Source organism: Monopterus albus, unplaced genomic scaffold, assembly GCF_001952655.1.
Source record: "Monopterus albus unplaced genomic scaffold, M_albus_1.0 scaffold260.1, whole genome shotgun sequence".
Taxonomy (NCBI): Eukaryota; Metazoa; Chordata; class Actinopteri; order Synbranchiformes; family Synbranchidae; genus Monopterus; species Monopterus albus.
The window spans coordinates 1,197,901-1,211,550 of NW_018128140.1; the positions used below are offsets into that span (position 1 = coordinate 1,197,901).

At 42.4% G+C, this 13,650-nt stretch overlaps 1 protein-coding gene across 5 annotated transcripts in view; it reads right to left on the minus strand.

Annotated features, from left to right (window-relative positions):
- gon4la (gon-4 like a) overlaps positions 1-12,338 on the minus strand; it is a 24,048-nt gene extending 11,710 nt beyond the window's left edge. For 2 of the 5 annotated variants that reach the window (XM_020621435.1, XM_020621440.1), the window contains exons 1-13: positions 12,259-12,330; positions 9,464-9,498; positions 9,086-9,321; positions 8,472-8,665; positions 6,952-7,026; positions 6,821-6,871; positions 6,682-6,735; positions 6,124-6,219; positions 5,948-6,040; positions 5,532-5,693; positions 3,215-3,425; positions 2,291-2,392; positions 1,985-2,025 (exon numbers count right to left, since the gene is read on the minus strand). In XM_020621435.1, the coding sequence (XP_020477091.1) occupies positions 1,985-2,025; positions 2,291-2,392; positions 3,215-3,425; positions 5,532-5,693; positions 5,948-6,040; positions 6,124-6,219; positions 6,682-6,735; positions 6,821-6,871; positions 6,952-7,026; positions 8,472-8,665; positions 9,086-9,296 (1,290 nt within the window). In that variant the 5' untranslated portion in view covers positions 9,297-9,321; positions 9,464-9,498; positions 12,259-12,330. Of the gene's footprint in view, positions 1-1,984; positions 2,026-2,290; positions 2,393-3,214; positions 3,426-5,531; positions 5,694-5,947; positions 6,041-6,123; positions 6,220-6,681; positions 6,736-6,820; positions 6,872-6,951; positions 7,027-8,471; positions 8,666-9,085; positions 9,322-9,455; positions 9,499-12,258 lie in introns of all 5 variants that reach the window. The other 3 variants (XM_020621438.1, XM_020621437.1, XM_020621439.1) reach the window with 3 other exon arrangements.
- Positions 12,339-13,650: the final 1,312 nt, after the last annotated feature.

Genomic DNA, 13,650 nt, shown 5'->3' on the forward strand with positions numbered 1-13,650 from the left:
AAAAAATCGATTTTAAGCATTTGTAAAATGTGTTTTATGTGCAGTTTGTACAGCATGCATTTGTGAACAGCATGACACACACACACAAATCGCTTGTTACAGACAAAACGTTAAACACGCATTTGTAACATTTTTGATAGTATTTTATCTCCATAGGTTTCCTCCTCAGGAAACACGGGAGGCCGTCTGTTTCCAACACACAGCTCCACAGGCTGAGAACATTCTCACTGTACTGAGTCACTGGCCTCTGCTCTGGTTACACTGCTCCAATGGCTTCAGAACATTTCAGTCAGTGAGCAACAAGAAACTGATCACATCTACACATCTGCCATTATTCCACTGATTACAACAAGCAAATTTGTCAAATTATGTTTGCGCTCATGTTGACATGTTACACAACCTGTACTGTAGCTGTCATTATTGTTAAAGGTCTAGGTGTACACTGTGGTTTGACTGATGCTGGATTTTTGAGACTGACACTGATCTGGAAGTTTACAAAGCGTATAGTGGTAGGCAGAGACGTAGACAAATTTGTTGGTACTCTTCCACAATAGCAGAAAAACTACTGGTTTTCTCTGAAATAGTCTGAAACAGACAAAAGTGATTGTCACTGTTGATTCTATATTTAATAAAAATCTATCTTTGCTGTTTATTTTTTATTCAACTGATTATTTTAAATAGTAAAACAAATGTGGCGTGAACACAAATGATGGGACCATTATTAAACATTATTTGTGGAGACAGCGACTTGTGGGACTCTGCGCCTGTGAACAGGTAGGCTGTCCCACTCTTCTTCAGCAAACCACTGCAGCTGTCTCTGGTGGGAAGGCTGCCGTCTCCACGCTGACGTTTCAGCTGAGAACACGGAGCTGATGTGACTTTACAAAAAGCGGTTTTGTCTCATCTGTCCACAGGACACTGTCCCAGGAGCACCGTGGCCTGTTTTGTGTTTTTCCCCCAGCAACATAGGCCCCCTGGCTTTTCCTCCACTGAACCCACTGCAGCTCAAACAGCCAGGGACAGTGTGACTAGACACTGACACACCTTGACCTCGGAGTTCAGCCTGTTTCTCTCTGGAAGTTGTCTCTGGCTTTTTGACCACCATTCGCACCATCCTTTTGTTTAGTCTGCCATTATCTTCCTCATGGAGGCTGGCTACACTCTCATGGACCTTCAGCTTCTTTATGATATTTGCAGCTGTAGTCACAGAAGCATCCAGCTGCTTGGAGACACAGTCTTATGGCCTCTACCCTCAACATGCCTGTCTGGAATGTTCTTCATCTCCTTAGACGACTGCTCTGTGTTCAGTGTGGTGCACAGTGACGCCCAACAGCAGCGTGACTACTGCTCTCTATTTAAATAGACTGAATGATTGATTACACAACTGAAGACGTATCTACTTAAAGAAAATGATTAGTTCAAAGTACCACAATAATCTATAGACCATTGTCTTGTTGAACTGAAAGGGTACCAACAAACTAGTCCACGTCTGTATATAGTGACCCAGACTCGGTGCATAAATCACCAAGTCACAGCTTGGTGCACATCAACCTGCCCAATGTTTGATTGTTTGTTGTGTCTTGCTGCTTTTCGTCTTTTCTCTCTCCTCTATCCACTCACCCCGACCAGTCGGCACAGAAAGCTGCCCACCAAGACCCGGGGTCTGTTGGAGGTTTCTTCTGTTAAAGGGAGTTTTTCCTCCCCGCTGACGCCAAGTGCTGCTCAGGGGGGGTTTGTTGGGTTTTCCTCTATAATAATAATAATGATAATGATAAGGTCTAGACCTTACCATGTAAAGTGCCCTGGGATGATTTTAGTTGTGATTTGGTGCTGATCAACTCTGATGGAGACTGGTTCTGATCAGGTATTGGATGCACAGATATCTGTGTGCAGATGTGCCATGACAGTGTTGAGATTCTGTGAACACCAGCCGATGTTTGTATGATGAGTGTGTGGATATAACAAAGAAGGCTGGAGCACATACCGTTTCAAAAAGCTCCTCCATCAGCTCGTTCACCTCCTTCTCTGGGAACAGAACGACATCAGAGCTGAAAGTCACTCATCATTACTGACCGCTTCCTCAATCAGTCGGTAAAATCATCACCAGTGACATTTCCAGTGACACAGAAATCTGCATTCAAAATTCTGGCTCAGAAATACTATGTTCAATAAAGGCATAAAACAGAAACTTAAACTAATCTTACTGAGGTATAATCAATCTTATTGATCAAGTGATTGATTAGTTGTCATCAATAAAACCAATAACCCATTGTTTTGAGTGTGTACTGACTGGTGATGCGGACAGCCTTGTCATCACGGTAATCCTCCAGGTCGGGTTCATCGATGTCAGCCAGGAAGTTGTACTCTGGATCATCTTCGTCATCACACTCCTCTGGCAGAGACAGAAACTGATGTCTGAGCATGTGGGTCACCTTCATCTAACATCCGTGAAGGTGAGGTAATTCATTTCAACACTGATGGTACATGTAACACTTCATATTACAATTACATGACCATATCATGTGTGTGTTTGTGTAAACATGATAATGATATGTTTTCACAACAGAGTTGACCCTTTCCAGCTGACATCAGATGAGATGGAAGCCGCTCAGGATGTCGCTAAATTAATTACATGTTAAATTAGAGGAGTGGTTAGCCCTGTCGCCTCACAGCAAGAGCCCCTTGACCTGGGGCCTTTCTGTACGAGGTCTGCATGTTCTCCCTGTGCCTGTATGGGTTCTCTCCGAGTATTCCGGCTTCCTCCCACAGTCCAAAGATATTCAGCTTAGGTTGAGTGGCGACTCTAAACTGCCCAAAGGATTGAGTGTGGTTGTTTGTATCAGCCCTGTGACAGACTGGCAAACCCTGCCATGTGTGCTGGGCGCCTGTAGGCATACGACCCTGACATGAATATACTCATTCATCCCTATCTGAAAGCAGCTTGGTCTGGTTTAACTGAAATGCTCATATGAAATATGACTGAAACTAAACTGATCACAACATTCTCTGATGGATCATATGAAATATGACTGAAACTAAACTCACAACATTCTCCGATGGAAAAAAAAAGACCAAAAGGTTTTTCTGGACAAAGATGAGACAAAAATGTCCAGGAAGAAAAAGATGAGGTTGACTAAAACTAACATGGCGTTTGACCTCAGCACTACATCTAAGAACAGGTGACCACATTAGCACAGACACACCTGTCCCTCACCTTCGTTATCCATGTCTGAGCTCATCAGACCTCTCAGCCAACCAGTCCACTCCCTGTCCTCCTGGCCAGAGCTGGAGTCGTACATGTCAGGGGTGATGTCAGGGGCTCGTAGCTCTGCTTCCAGCCGGCCCAGCGGGACGTCACGTAGAGGACGTTTGGAGCGAGTCCGGTACGCCATCAGACCCACCTCATGCTCAGACTCCGACATAGGCTGACAGGGATGGAAGTAATCACTCATCAATAATCAATTCAACGTATGTAGAACTTGTTTTATGTCACTGTAAGAGACTCTGCTGTCTCTTGTTGCTTTGACTACGACCACTAAACTCCACCAGCATCTTTTATCTGCTCTGAACAAAATCCAGGTCACATTCCTGGTGCATGCAGCTCTGCCCACCATTGCAGCAGCAGATTACACTCACACATGACTAGTGCTGGTGTGGCTGTGTGTTGCGTTATTTTGAGGGGACAGCACATTTATACTGTTATACAAGCTGTATACTCACTACTTTACATTGTAGCCAAGTGTCATTTCTTCAGTGTTGTTACATGAAAAGATATACTTAAATATTTACAAAATGTGAGGGGGTGTACTCACTTCTGTGATATACTGTACATCTGAGCTGTAGGGCCGTTTATTACAAACTGCAGCCTTAGTTTCCAACACACGGTAGAAAATGTATGGGCTATGTGAAGTATTGGGCAGTACCAGTACACACCAACAGGCCATCAGCCTGTTATTCCCCTGGCAGAAACACAAAGTCAGACCAACAAACTGCAGACCCCCCACACAGCCCAAGAACAAGAACCCTTCACAAGGTCAAAAACCAGAACCAGAAAGAACCCATGACTGTGTGTCACAGCCCGCCGCACATGTTCCCTCAGCCCAGCGCAATGACAGACTGCTCCACATGACCCTGTAAATACAGTAGGTCTATTGAGGATGCACAGTGTAGACCTCCCCCGGTTAAACACACAGATCATTCAGTGCAGTACAACCTTTAGCAGCATGGCAAAATTCATCAAAAAAATAAAGATGCTCCAATTACAATTTCCTTGGCCACTTCCGATTTATTTGTGCCAATTCTGATTTTCTTCCTTCCTAAGAACTGGAATCGACTTTTCTTTAATAAAAATTACATTGTAATAAAAATAAAATATCAAATGAAATAACTTCTACATTTTCCATCTTTCTCTTGCTCTCACCTAACCCTAACACCTAATCTCAAAATTAAAAAGTGCTCCAAAGTACAGGACAAACCTTTTCCCTTTTTTAACAAACCTCCAGCTAAAAATGAGGTGTAATATCCTTACCTGTTCTAAATGTAAACCAGTGCAAAAGGTAACAGGAACAGAACAATATCATCATTCCCACTGAACATGGATGTCCTTTTCAAAGTGTGTACAGTTTTTATCTGCGCTGTTTTACCACGGGGTGGACACACTGTACAATGAGGGAACGCAAGCACGGGACAGACAAGAGCACAAGCCTTGTGCGAAGTGCATGCAAGATGTTACACACTGCACATGGCGTACTTTTGGTCTGTGAGTGCATGACCTGAACTGTCGTGCACGTAAATATCAGGTACGTTAGATTGACCAGGTGGGCAATCTAAAAACTGGCCAATTCTGATTTCCAGCCGATCAATCAATGCATCTTTATCAAAAACCTTTACTGCAGCTCAATTCAGAACATGAGACAGTGAAACGCAACAACGCTCTGGTCCTGAATCTCCGACATACTAGGTATGAGCGAGTGTGACGTGTGGACATGTTGCTCTGTGTTAACTGGTGATGGCCGCCTGACACCGAGGCTCCGATACAAGCTTCCAGCTCGAAGAGGCATTTTCTGTGAACCACTGCTTTGATGCCTGCTTTGTTGCCTGAAAAAGACACGTGACTGATGGCATCCAAAGCAGAAACTGCTTCGGTCCCGGGTTAATCCTGTGACTAGGTCAAACAGTCGATACAGTTTCATAACATGAGATCTCGTTGCACACGTCAGCCGGTTCATAAGCACCTAAAAGCACTATAAAGCAAACCAAAATGATGCACAACATGTGGGTTTGTGGTCACAGTAGGTGTGTGCGTAGTTGCTGTCATTATCATTGCTGCCTTTGTTTGATCACCATCATGGAGCATTCACATAATTCAGATATTGTTTTGCTGTCTCCTATTTCCCCACTAGATGCAACTGAAACGAACCTTTGAATGAATGAACCCATGTTCGATACAATTCATGAAGTGGTTCAATACTGGTTTATTGCTTCATTTGGACATCACTAGTGTTAACACCATGTCCTCCGGAGGTCATTACCTGGTAGGGCTCCATACACACAGCCAGCTCCTCCTCCACAGCATGAAGCTTTTCCAGAAAGGTGCTGTCAGTCACTGCCTTGGGGAGCGGGGCTTTGGGGGGAGGGGGAGGGCCCATTGAGACAGACCTCTCCCTATAACATCGAGATCGGCACCGAGAAGCCTGAAGGAGGGAGCAGGAGGAAGTCTTTAGGGTTGGATTTATGTCGTGTTGTCATGTGATGACAGATGGACCAAACACAACAAGGGCTTAAAGCCTGAACCGTTTATCCTTCAGAACAACGTCATGCAGGAAGAAAACAGCTGGAGGTTTTGGTCCTTTTCATCAGGTGGAATCTGCTGTGATTATGTGATAGTGTCTCATCTTAAAAACTCTGAACTGCCTTTTCAACAGCCTGTATCAGACAGCGGCTTCACCTGCCAGGGGCTGCAGCTGTCCTCCTCCACCCTGTTCAGTCGACATCCTCTGGGAGATGAAGCTGAGTTCTCCAGGTCACTCTCCAGGAACGTCTACACATCAGATCGTTCAATACATCAACACACATTCATCAGTTAGTAATCAATCACCAGTCTGAAACTGCAGCCGTTCTCACATCTTCAGCCGTCTCATCCTCCTCTTCCTCATCAGGATGATATTCTTCATCAGAGGAGTCTTCTTCAGCCAGAGGGATGTCCACGAACTGAGGAGGCTGAAGAAACACCAAAAGAGGCTGAACTTCATTTAGAAACAGCCACAAAACCAAAAACAAGTTTGTTCTGCTCCATTCACAGACAAACATTATGTTTCCGGCACAAAAATCTGGTTCAGCCCTTCAAAAGTGGTTTCATATTTAAAATACTTTTAAAGTTTTATAATTGTATAGATTTTGAACATATTGGCCAATCTTTTAGTTTTATTAAAATACTGTTAAATGTCAGAAATGTTTAGAGTGCTTGCATTTTTTACATGTAAAAGAATCTTAAAACAAAGCTACATATTACAAGTTAAATGTTACAAAGACAATGTTTAAAGTTAAAAAAAGTTAAAACATTTTAAGAGTTTATAATGTTAAGTTTGTTTTGACATTGCTTAACCAGTTACAATATGCTGCCACACTTTACACAGAGAAGACTAAAGACGGGATGTTTGGGGTTTGACCTTTGACCTTCACCTTGCTGACATCACTGGTTTTCTTGATGGGAGAAATGTTCCAGGCTGGAATCACCTGACAGGAAACACAGCAGCGTCAAAAACACCTTTGTTTGATGAAATTTTTTTATGTTTGACCTGAAACAGAGGTCGTATCTCACCACTCCTTTCTCCACCACTTCTTTAAACTTGGATCGAGTCATTTTGGGCTCCTGAAGAAACATAAACAGATGAACACTGAAGAGAACTGCAGCAGAGTGAAATCATGGGTCAGGTCCAAAGGCAGACTCACGAATGGAGGGACGGCCTCGGTCTCGTTGATGGCAGCTTTCATCATGGCCACCACATGTTCATTAGTGATCACCTCCTGTAGATGAGAGGTCACAGTTACTTCGACGAGACATACAACATCCTCTTCAGATCATCTTTAACGGTCTGCAGCAACACATCACGTGCAGTGGTTTGGCTTCACTGCATTCTAATGCTCTGACGTTAGGGCTGCTGCTGTGTCAGTTCTATGACTGTTCTTCTCTGTTACAAACACAATAAACCAGCTTTCATCTTAATACAGGGATGTCGTTACACATCTGAACATGTAAGACAGACATGAAGTTTCCCAAGGCAAAGTTCACAGACCTCTGCATTTTTACATCTACATGATTCCAGCAAACAGGGAAAGCTGTGGCTGCAATGCATTTCATTGACCTTTTATCATGATAGTTATTTTTATTCTTCATTCAGCAAAAGCAGAGGTTATTTCTTAGGGTACCTAGGGAATTTAATACATATATAATTTATAATTTTCACAAGAATTGATTTACTTAGGATTTGAATGATGAAATGATTGTCAACAAACAAACCTGTTGTTTTATAAGACAATTATCACCAGGAAAAAACTTTATCCAGGCATAATTACCCTGTAATAAAATATAATTAGTACAACCACAGCAGCTTTCAAACACACTATTTGACCATAAATATGCAAACGACACAGATTTACCAAACAGTGACTTTGGCCAAGCGCTGAATCGGTTACTGATTCCATTAATCAACTGGCAGAAACAATAACCTGCAACTCTTGATTACCAGTTTTACAAACATTCCCTCGTTCAGCTAGTTCTTCATTTATTTATTTTTCTGTCTCACGTGACAACCGTTTTCTTTTTTCACAGTAGATCAGACAAACAATCTACAGAGGAAGATTAGGGCCACTATAAAAAAAATGTCTCAGATATCTGACTTTAAGATAACTTTTACAAAGCTCAGAACTCTGAGTTTAAAGTCAGAGCTCAAATAAATTCTGTAGAGTGGCCTTAATCCAATATAATATAATCAATATAATATAATACAAACGTAAAGTTCAATTTCCACTTGCCAGGCAATAAAAAGGCTAAATGTTTTTACCAGTTTAATAAAAATCTACTAAATAAATAGATAAACTATAAACAGAACTTTTGAAACAAAAGGGAACGCCACCATTCTCTCTTCCCTGTCACCTTGTTTAACTTTCTCCTGCAGTGACTGTGACGCACCACATTATCAGTTGGATACTAACGCGCAGGCTTGGGTCTATTCGGATCCGTTTGGATCTTGAACATATTGGCACACAAACCCGAAACCTGAGACAGTGAAACATGACCCGGCCCGAAAAAAATGAGGAAAGTTTGGGTTGGGTCTCAGGTCCTCAGACCCAAGTGGACTGGTGAAGACCTCTACTTGGCAGGTCTGGGATCAATTTCTGGTTACAGATGGAGCCCCAGAACAGAAGAACGGCTAATCAGTAATCAATAATTTCGAGGTGTGTGAACTCACGTGGATGATGTTTCTGACATTCACTGTAGTCAGGTTGTGTTGTTTAGACTTTGTCTCCAGTGATTGGTCCAGTTGTCTGTCAATCTCCACCTCTACTCCCACCTCCTTCTCCTCCTCTTCTTCTTCCTCAGTCAGTTTCCTCTTCCTCCTCCTCAGTGCTCTCCTCCTCGCTGCCTTCACCTGCTGGCTGTCCTCTACACACAGACACATAATGAGCCTACGCCAGGTGGAGACCTGTTCCACGGGCTGCAAACACCTGGTCCTTCACCACAAACCTCCCGCCAGCAACATTTCCTCTGGTGACAAAGTAAAACTGATGTATGAATTTCTGCAAATCCACATCTTCCTGCATCTTTCCATCAACTGAACACACTGACTTCGGTCCAGACATGCATTGATTATTAATTTGTTTAGCTTGATTACCAATTTTTCAAGCAAAAAAGCAAACTTTTTTTGTCTTTCAATGTAGATCAGACAGTCTATTTAAAGACTATTTTTAAAACAATTAGTTGATTATTCAGTCAAATAATTGACAGATTGATAAATAATGGCACTGAGACTAAAAACACATGAAGCTCATGAGTCTCAGGCAACCCTGGCCAGGCGTGTGTTACCCATAGTAATGACGAGGCTGGAGTCGGTGGTATCCTCCTCCACCAGCAGGTAACCATCCTCCGCCTCTTCTGCAGGAGCTGGAGGGGGCAGCAGCAAAGCATCATGGGTGAGGACCTGAGGGCTGGATTGAGGTGACCTGTTCCCAGTGGAGGTGGTAGCAGGGTGTGGTTTGGACAGGCTGGGTTTGAGGCATTTGCGGACCAGGTTCATAGCATAGAAACATGACCTCTGACCCCTGAAGCAATGACACCAGCAGACACAGTATTAACACAGTGTTAATAACTGACCCCTGAAGCAATGACACCAGCAGTATTAACACAGTGTTAATAGATTTTCACTGATTAAAAAAGTAACTGACTTATTTTACACCTGTTCACCTCCAGAAAATGATCCCCAGCAGCTCAAGCCTCTGCTGTAAATGTAAAACACAGACAGATAATGCACCTGCGAGGTCATGTGATCACATCCAGACATTCACTCTGTGATCCAACATATTACTGGTAACCAGTTTATATGTCATCTGTTATGCCAAGATACAGAAAATCACCAAATGTGGCCTGTGTAGTGTACTAAATGTCCCCCACAATGCACAGGTTCCCACAGGCCACAGAAACTGAGCCAATCAATCAATCATCTAATTGTAACCGGCGTTAAGCCATTTTAAATGATACATATTCATTATTTAATTCTTGTGCCTCTTTTATATCTTAGCTGGTTAATGCAAATAGAAGAGATCTTAAAACAGTGTTAAAATCTTGCCTCATTCTCATGAACCCAGTATCGTCTATTGTCTCACCTCGTAAGCTAAGCGTATCGTCACACCCCTGTTAGAAGCAAAACCACAAACTGTATCTTTGATCTAATTCCAACTAATATTGTTAAAGAGCTATGGGCACATTGGGAACCCATTGTATTAAATATATTTAATTTGTCACTAGCAAAAGCTGCTGTTATTAAGCATTTATTAAAGAAGCTGCATCTTGATGAGTAGTTATTATCCAATCTCAAACTTTTTCTTTCTGAAGTACTTGAGAGAGTTGCACAATTATCAGCACATTTGTCCAATAACAACCTTTTTGAAGCCTTTCATTCTACATTTTGAGCTCCTCACTCTACTGAAACCATGCTTGTTAGACATACATACAAATTATTTACTGATGAACACAGATTCAAATTTAACATCTTGGTCTTAAATGCTGCCAGTACAGATTGTTCCTTTCCTTTAGAATGACTGGAAAAGACCTTTAGAGTTACAGGTGCTCCGTTAAGTTGGCTAAGATCACATTTTACAAACAGGACGCAATGTACATTACATAATAATATAGTTTTGACATCTTCAAAATTAAAATATGGAACCACCCAAGGGTCAGTTCTTGGACCGCTGCTTTTCTCCATTTAAATATTCCTGTTGGTCATATTACAAATCACTTTGATTTAAATTTCCTGTTACGCTGGTGACATATAGTTTAAGACTGGATGACTCCTCATCGATGATTAAACTGGAAAACTGTCTTGCTGCCACAAAAAATAAGGATGTGTGTAAGCTTTTTGCACCTCAACTCTGATAAAACTGAGCTACTGTTGTTAGGCCCACCACGCCTCAGCCTTCAACTTTAACCATGATGATTTCACGGAGTCAAAATATAAAAATATTTCGGTGTTATACTTGTTATACTAGCTTAGTTCTGAGCATTATTCATCACCAAATTAGCCTTATTTCACCTTCAGAATATTATATAAGTTTAGATCTCTTCTCTCAAATCATGATGCTGAAATTTTAGTTCATGCTTTTGTTTCATCAAGGTTGGACTATCGTAATGCCCTATTTTCTAGGCTCCCTCGTGTTAGAACTAAGGCAAAATGCAGTAGCTATTATCTTGACTAATTCAAGAAAATTAGCTAAGATCACTCTTATTTTAGCTTCTCTGCACTGGCTTCCTATTCATATCAGAGCTGAATTTAAAGTGCTTCTATTGACTTTTAAAATTCTACAAAGCACCACTGTGTTGTATTTTTGTGATATTCTAAAACCTTACTGTCCTGGATCATTACGATCACAATATAAAGGGTTGTTAGCAGTTGCGAGCGTTAAAAAAACTCTATGGGACTTGCAGGGCCTTCTCATACGGTGCACAGTTTCTAGGGAATACACTTCCTTTGGAAATGAAAACAGCAACCTCACTGGATGTTTTAAGAGAAAATTTAAAAAATATTTTTGAAGTCGTTTATAAATGAACTCGTTTTTATTGTTTTATTATTGTTATATTGTATGTTATTTCAATTTCTTTATTTGCTGGTAATTGCTTTGTAGAGCAGACCTTGTGGTGTGATTATTGCACTTTAAATAGATTGAACTAGACTGAAAGATCTCAGTAATAAATCAGACCCTGGAAACTTTGCAGTCTTTCCCACAAAGCCTGGTAAATTTTTCATCTGAATGTTTTATTTCTTTTATATTCCTACAAAAATTGTATATAGTTATTTTTATTATCGATGTGCCTGATGTTTCTGGTTCTCTATGCCCTTCTCTTGTTCGTGGGTGAATGTTTGTTCAAATGTATACAATAGCATCTTTTGCAGTGGGAAAGGATGCTGGTCTTAATATTTTAATACTCTAACAATTTATAAAATCTAAATCTCCCCTGTGAGGGACACAGCTATGCAACAGCAGAAACGTAGATCTATGAAAGCTAGCGGTTGTTACCCAAATTCCCTTAAAATATTTCATGTTTAAATGTACAGTAAAAAGTCTGACAAAACAATAGGGGTTCAACGTGTCTGTGTTTCCGCGATTAAGAAGGATTTGAGCCTGAAACACTGAGGAGCTGCTCTGAATCCATCTGACTGTAACTGTAAACTGTTGTCAGTGGTTTGTTAGCGTCTGTCCGTCAGCACCTGGCTCCTGTTAGCTTAGACCGGAGGCGCCGTGTCTTCAGTCGGTTCAACTGAAACTACTGCCCAGTGTGTAGCCGTCGCTAACAACTAACATGCTAACAGCGTCTCCATAAATATGACACACTCCCTGCCGGACAGCAGCTACCGTTAGCCTACTAGTATGAAAACCCATTTCACAGACAGAAGCAGAGTCCTGGGCTCTGACTTTAACAGCTCGGAACCGGTCATTTTAATGCAGTTTGACATTAACTCTCCTTTAAAGCAGAAACACACTTACCGCCACAATGATCCAAGACGCGTATGAAAACTACACTTCCGAGTTCACGTAACAGACGTATTTGTGACGTGATCCCCTCCGCAAGAGGAGTAGGCGTTGCTCTCCTTAATGGTTATTGCCGGAACTAAAAACAAAAAGAGACGCGCAGCGTGTGTACAGGTGCTGTGGCGAGACAATCCGCACTAAAACAAGATTAGCAGAATGTCTTGTCATAAAGGTGAATTTTTCTGAAGCCTGAGATTGTCAGGCAGCTGTTTCCAGAGAACTGACCCCATTAGTTCTGAACTCTGTTGAGGTCCCTGGATCTGAACGCAGCAGTGTGTGCTCTACTTCGTCCAATCACACTGACAAAGAAGGTCATAGTTCTGGACCAGTCCGAACCTCAGATGTGATCATCACCTGGGACGTACTTTAAGACCCTGCCAGAGATCTCCACACTTATCAGATACTAACTTTTCAGAATCTACAGATTCCATTTCAGCATAACACCGCTACCTTCCTGCTCCGAACCAACCCTAGAGACCTGGCCGAGGTTCACCTGGTTATCCTGTTTTTACTGGCTGTGATTTCAGTGTATTAAGATTTTGCCAGTTTGTTTTTCAGGTCAGACCACTGCACATTTGTAAGTTATTTTCTTTTCACTGCCAATTTATATTTTGCAAGACCGCCAACTTTATTTTCCTAGTGCACATTTTTCTTGTTTTCGCAGTCTGGTCTACTCGTTTCCTTAACGAAGAACATCATACATAGACAATGAGAGCCACTGTGCCAGATCCCTCGTTTGCTCAACACACCTGGCCAACAAGCTGATAACGGTTTGTTTAGACTGATGGATATAGAGACACACCCAGGATGAAGGTGAGAAACAGACACGTTCAATTAAATCATTTATTTCATCATTCAGTTAAAAACTCCGGCTATAATCCACCAGGCCCAGACCGGCTGTAGGAGCAGCTGCTCATGGACAGTTCTGTTTCCAGTCCACCTGTCAGGTGTGTTCAGTGATGTGACGTCAGCTGGTCTCGGTCCTCCTGGCTGCGGGACTCCGAGCATTCAAAGCCGCTGCAGGTCTCTTCAACTCCTTAATCGCTTGCTGACAGAGAGCTTTCACGGGCCTGCTGGGCCCGGAACCAGAACTGGGAGGTGGACGAAGATCCACAGAGTCCTGCTGACCCAGATCTTGCAAGTCACTGGACTCGGTATCTTTCCCTGGCTTTTTCCGGTGAAACAGAGACTCCCGCCGGCGCGTGCACGGACTCGCGGCCAGCACGGCGCGGGTGTCGTTACCTTCCGCACGTGCGAGAGCGACATAGCTGCGCGCGTCGTTAGGTCCGTGTCCGCGTCTGCAGACTCTGTCGCAGCAGCGGCAATGCAACGGGGTGCCCTGGTCCG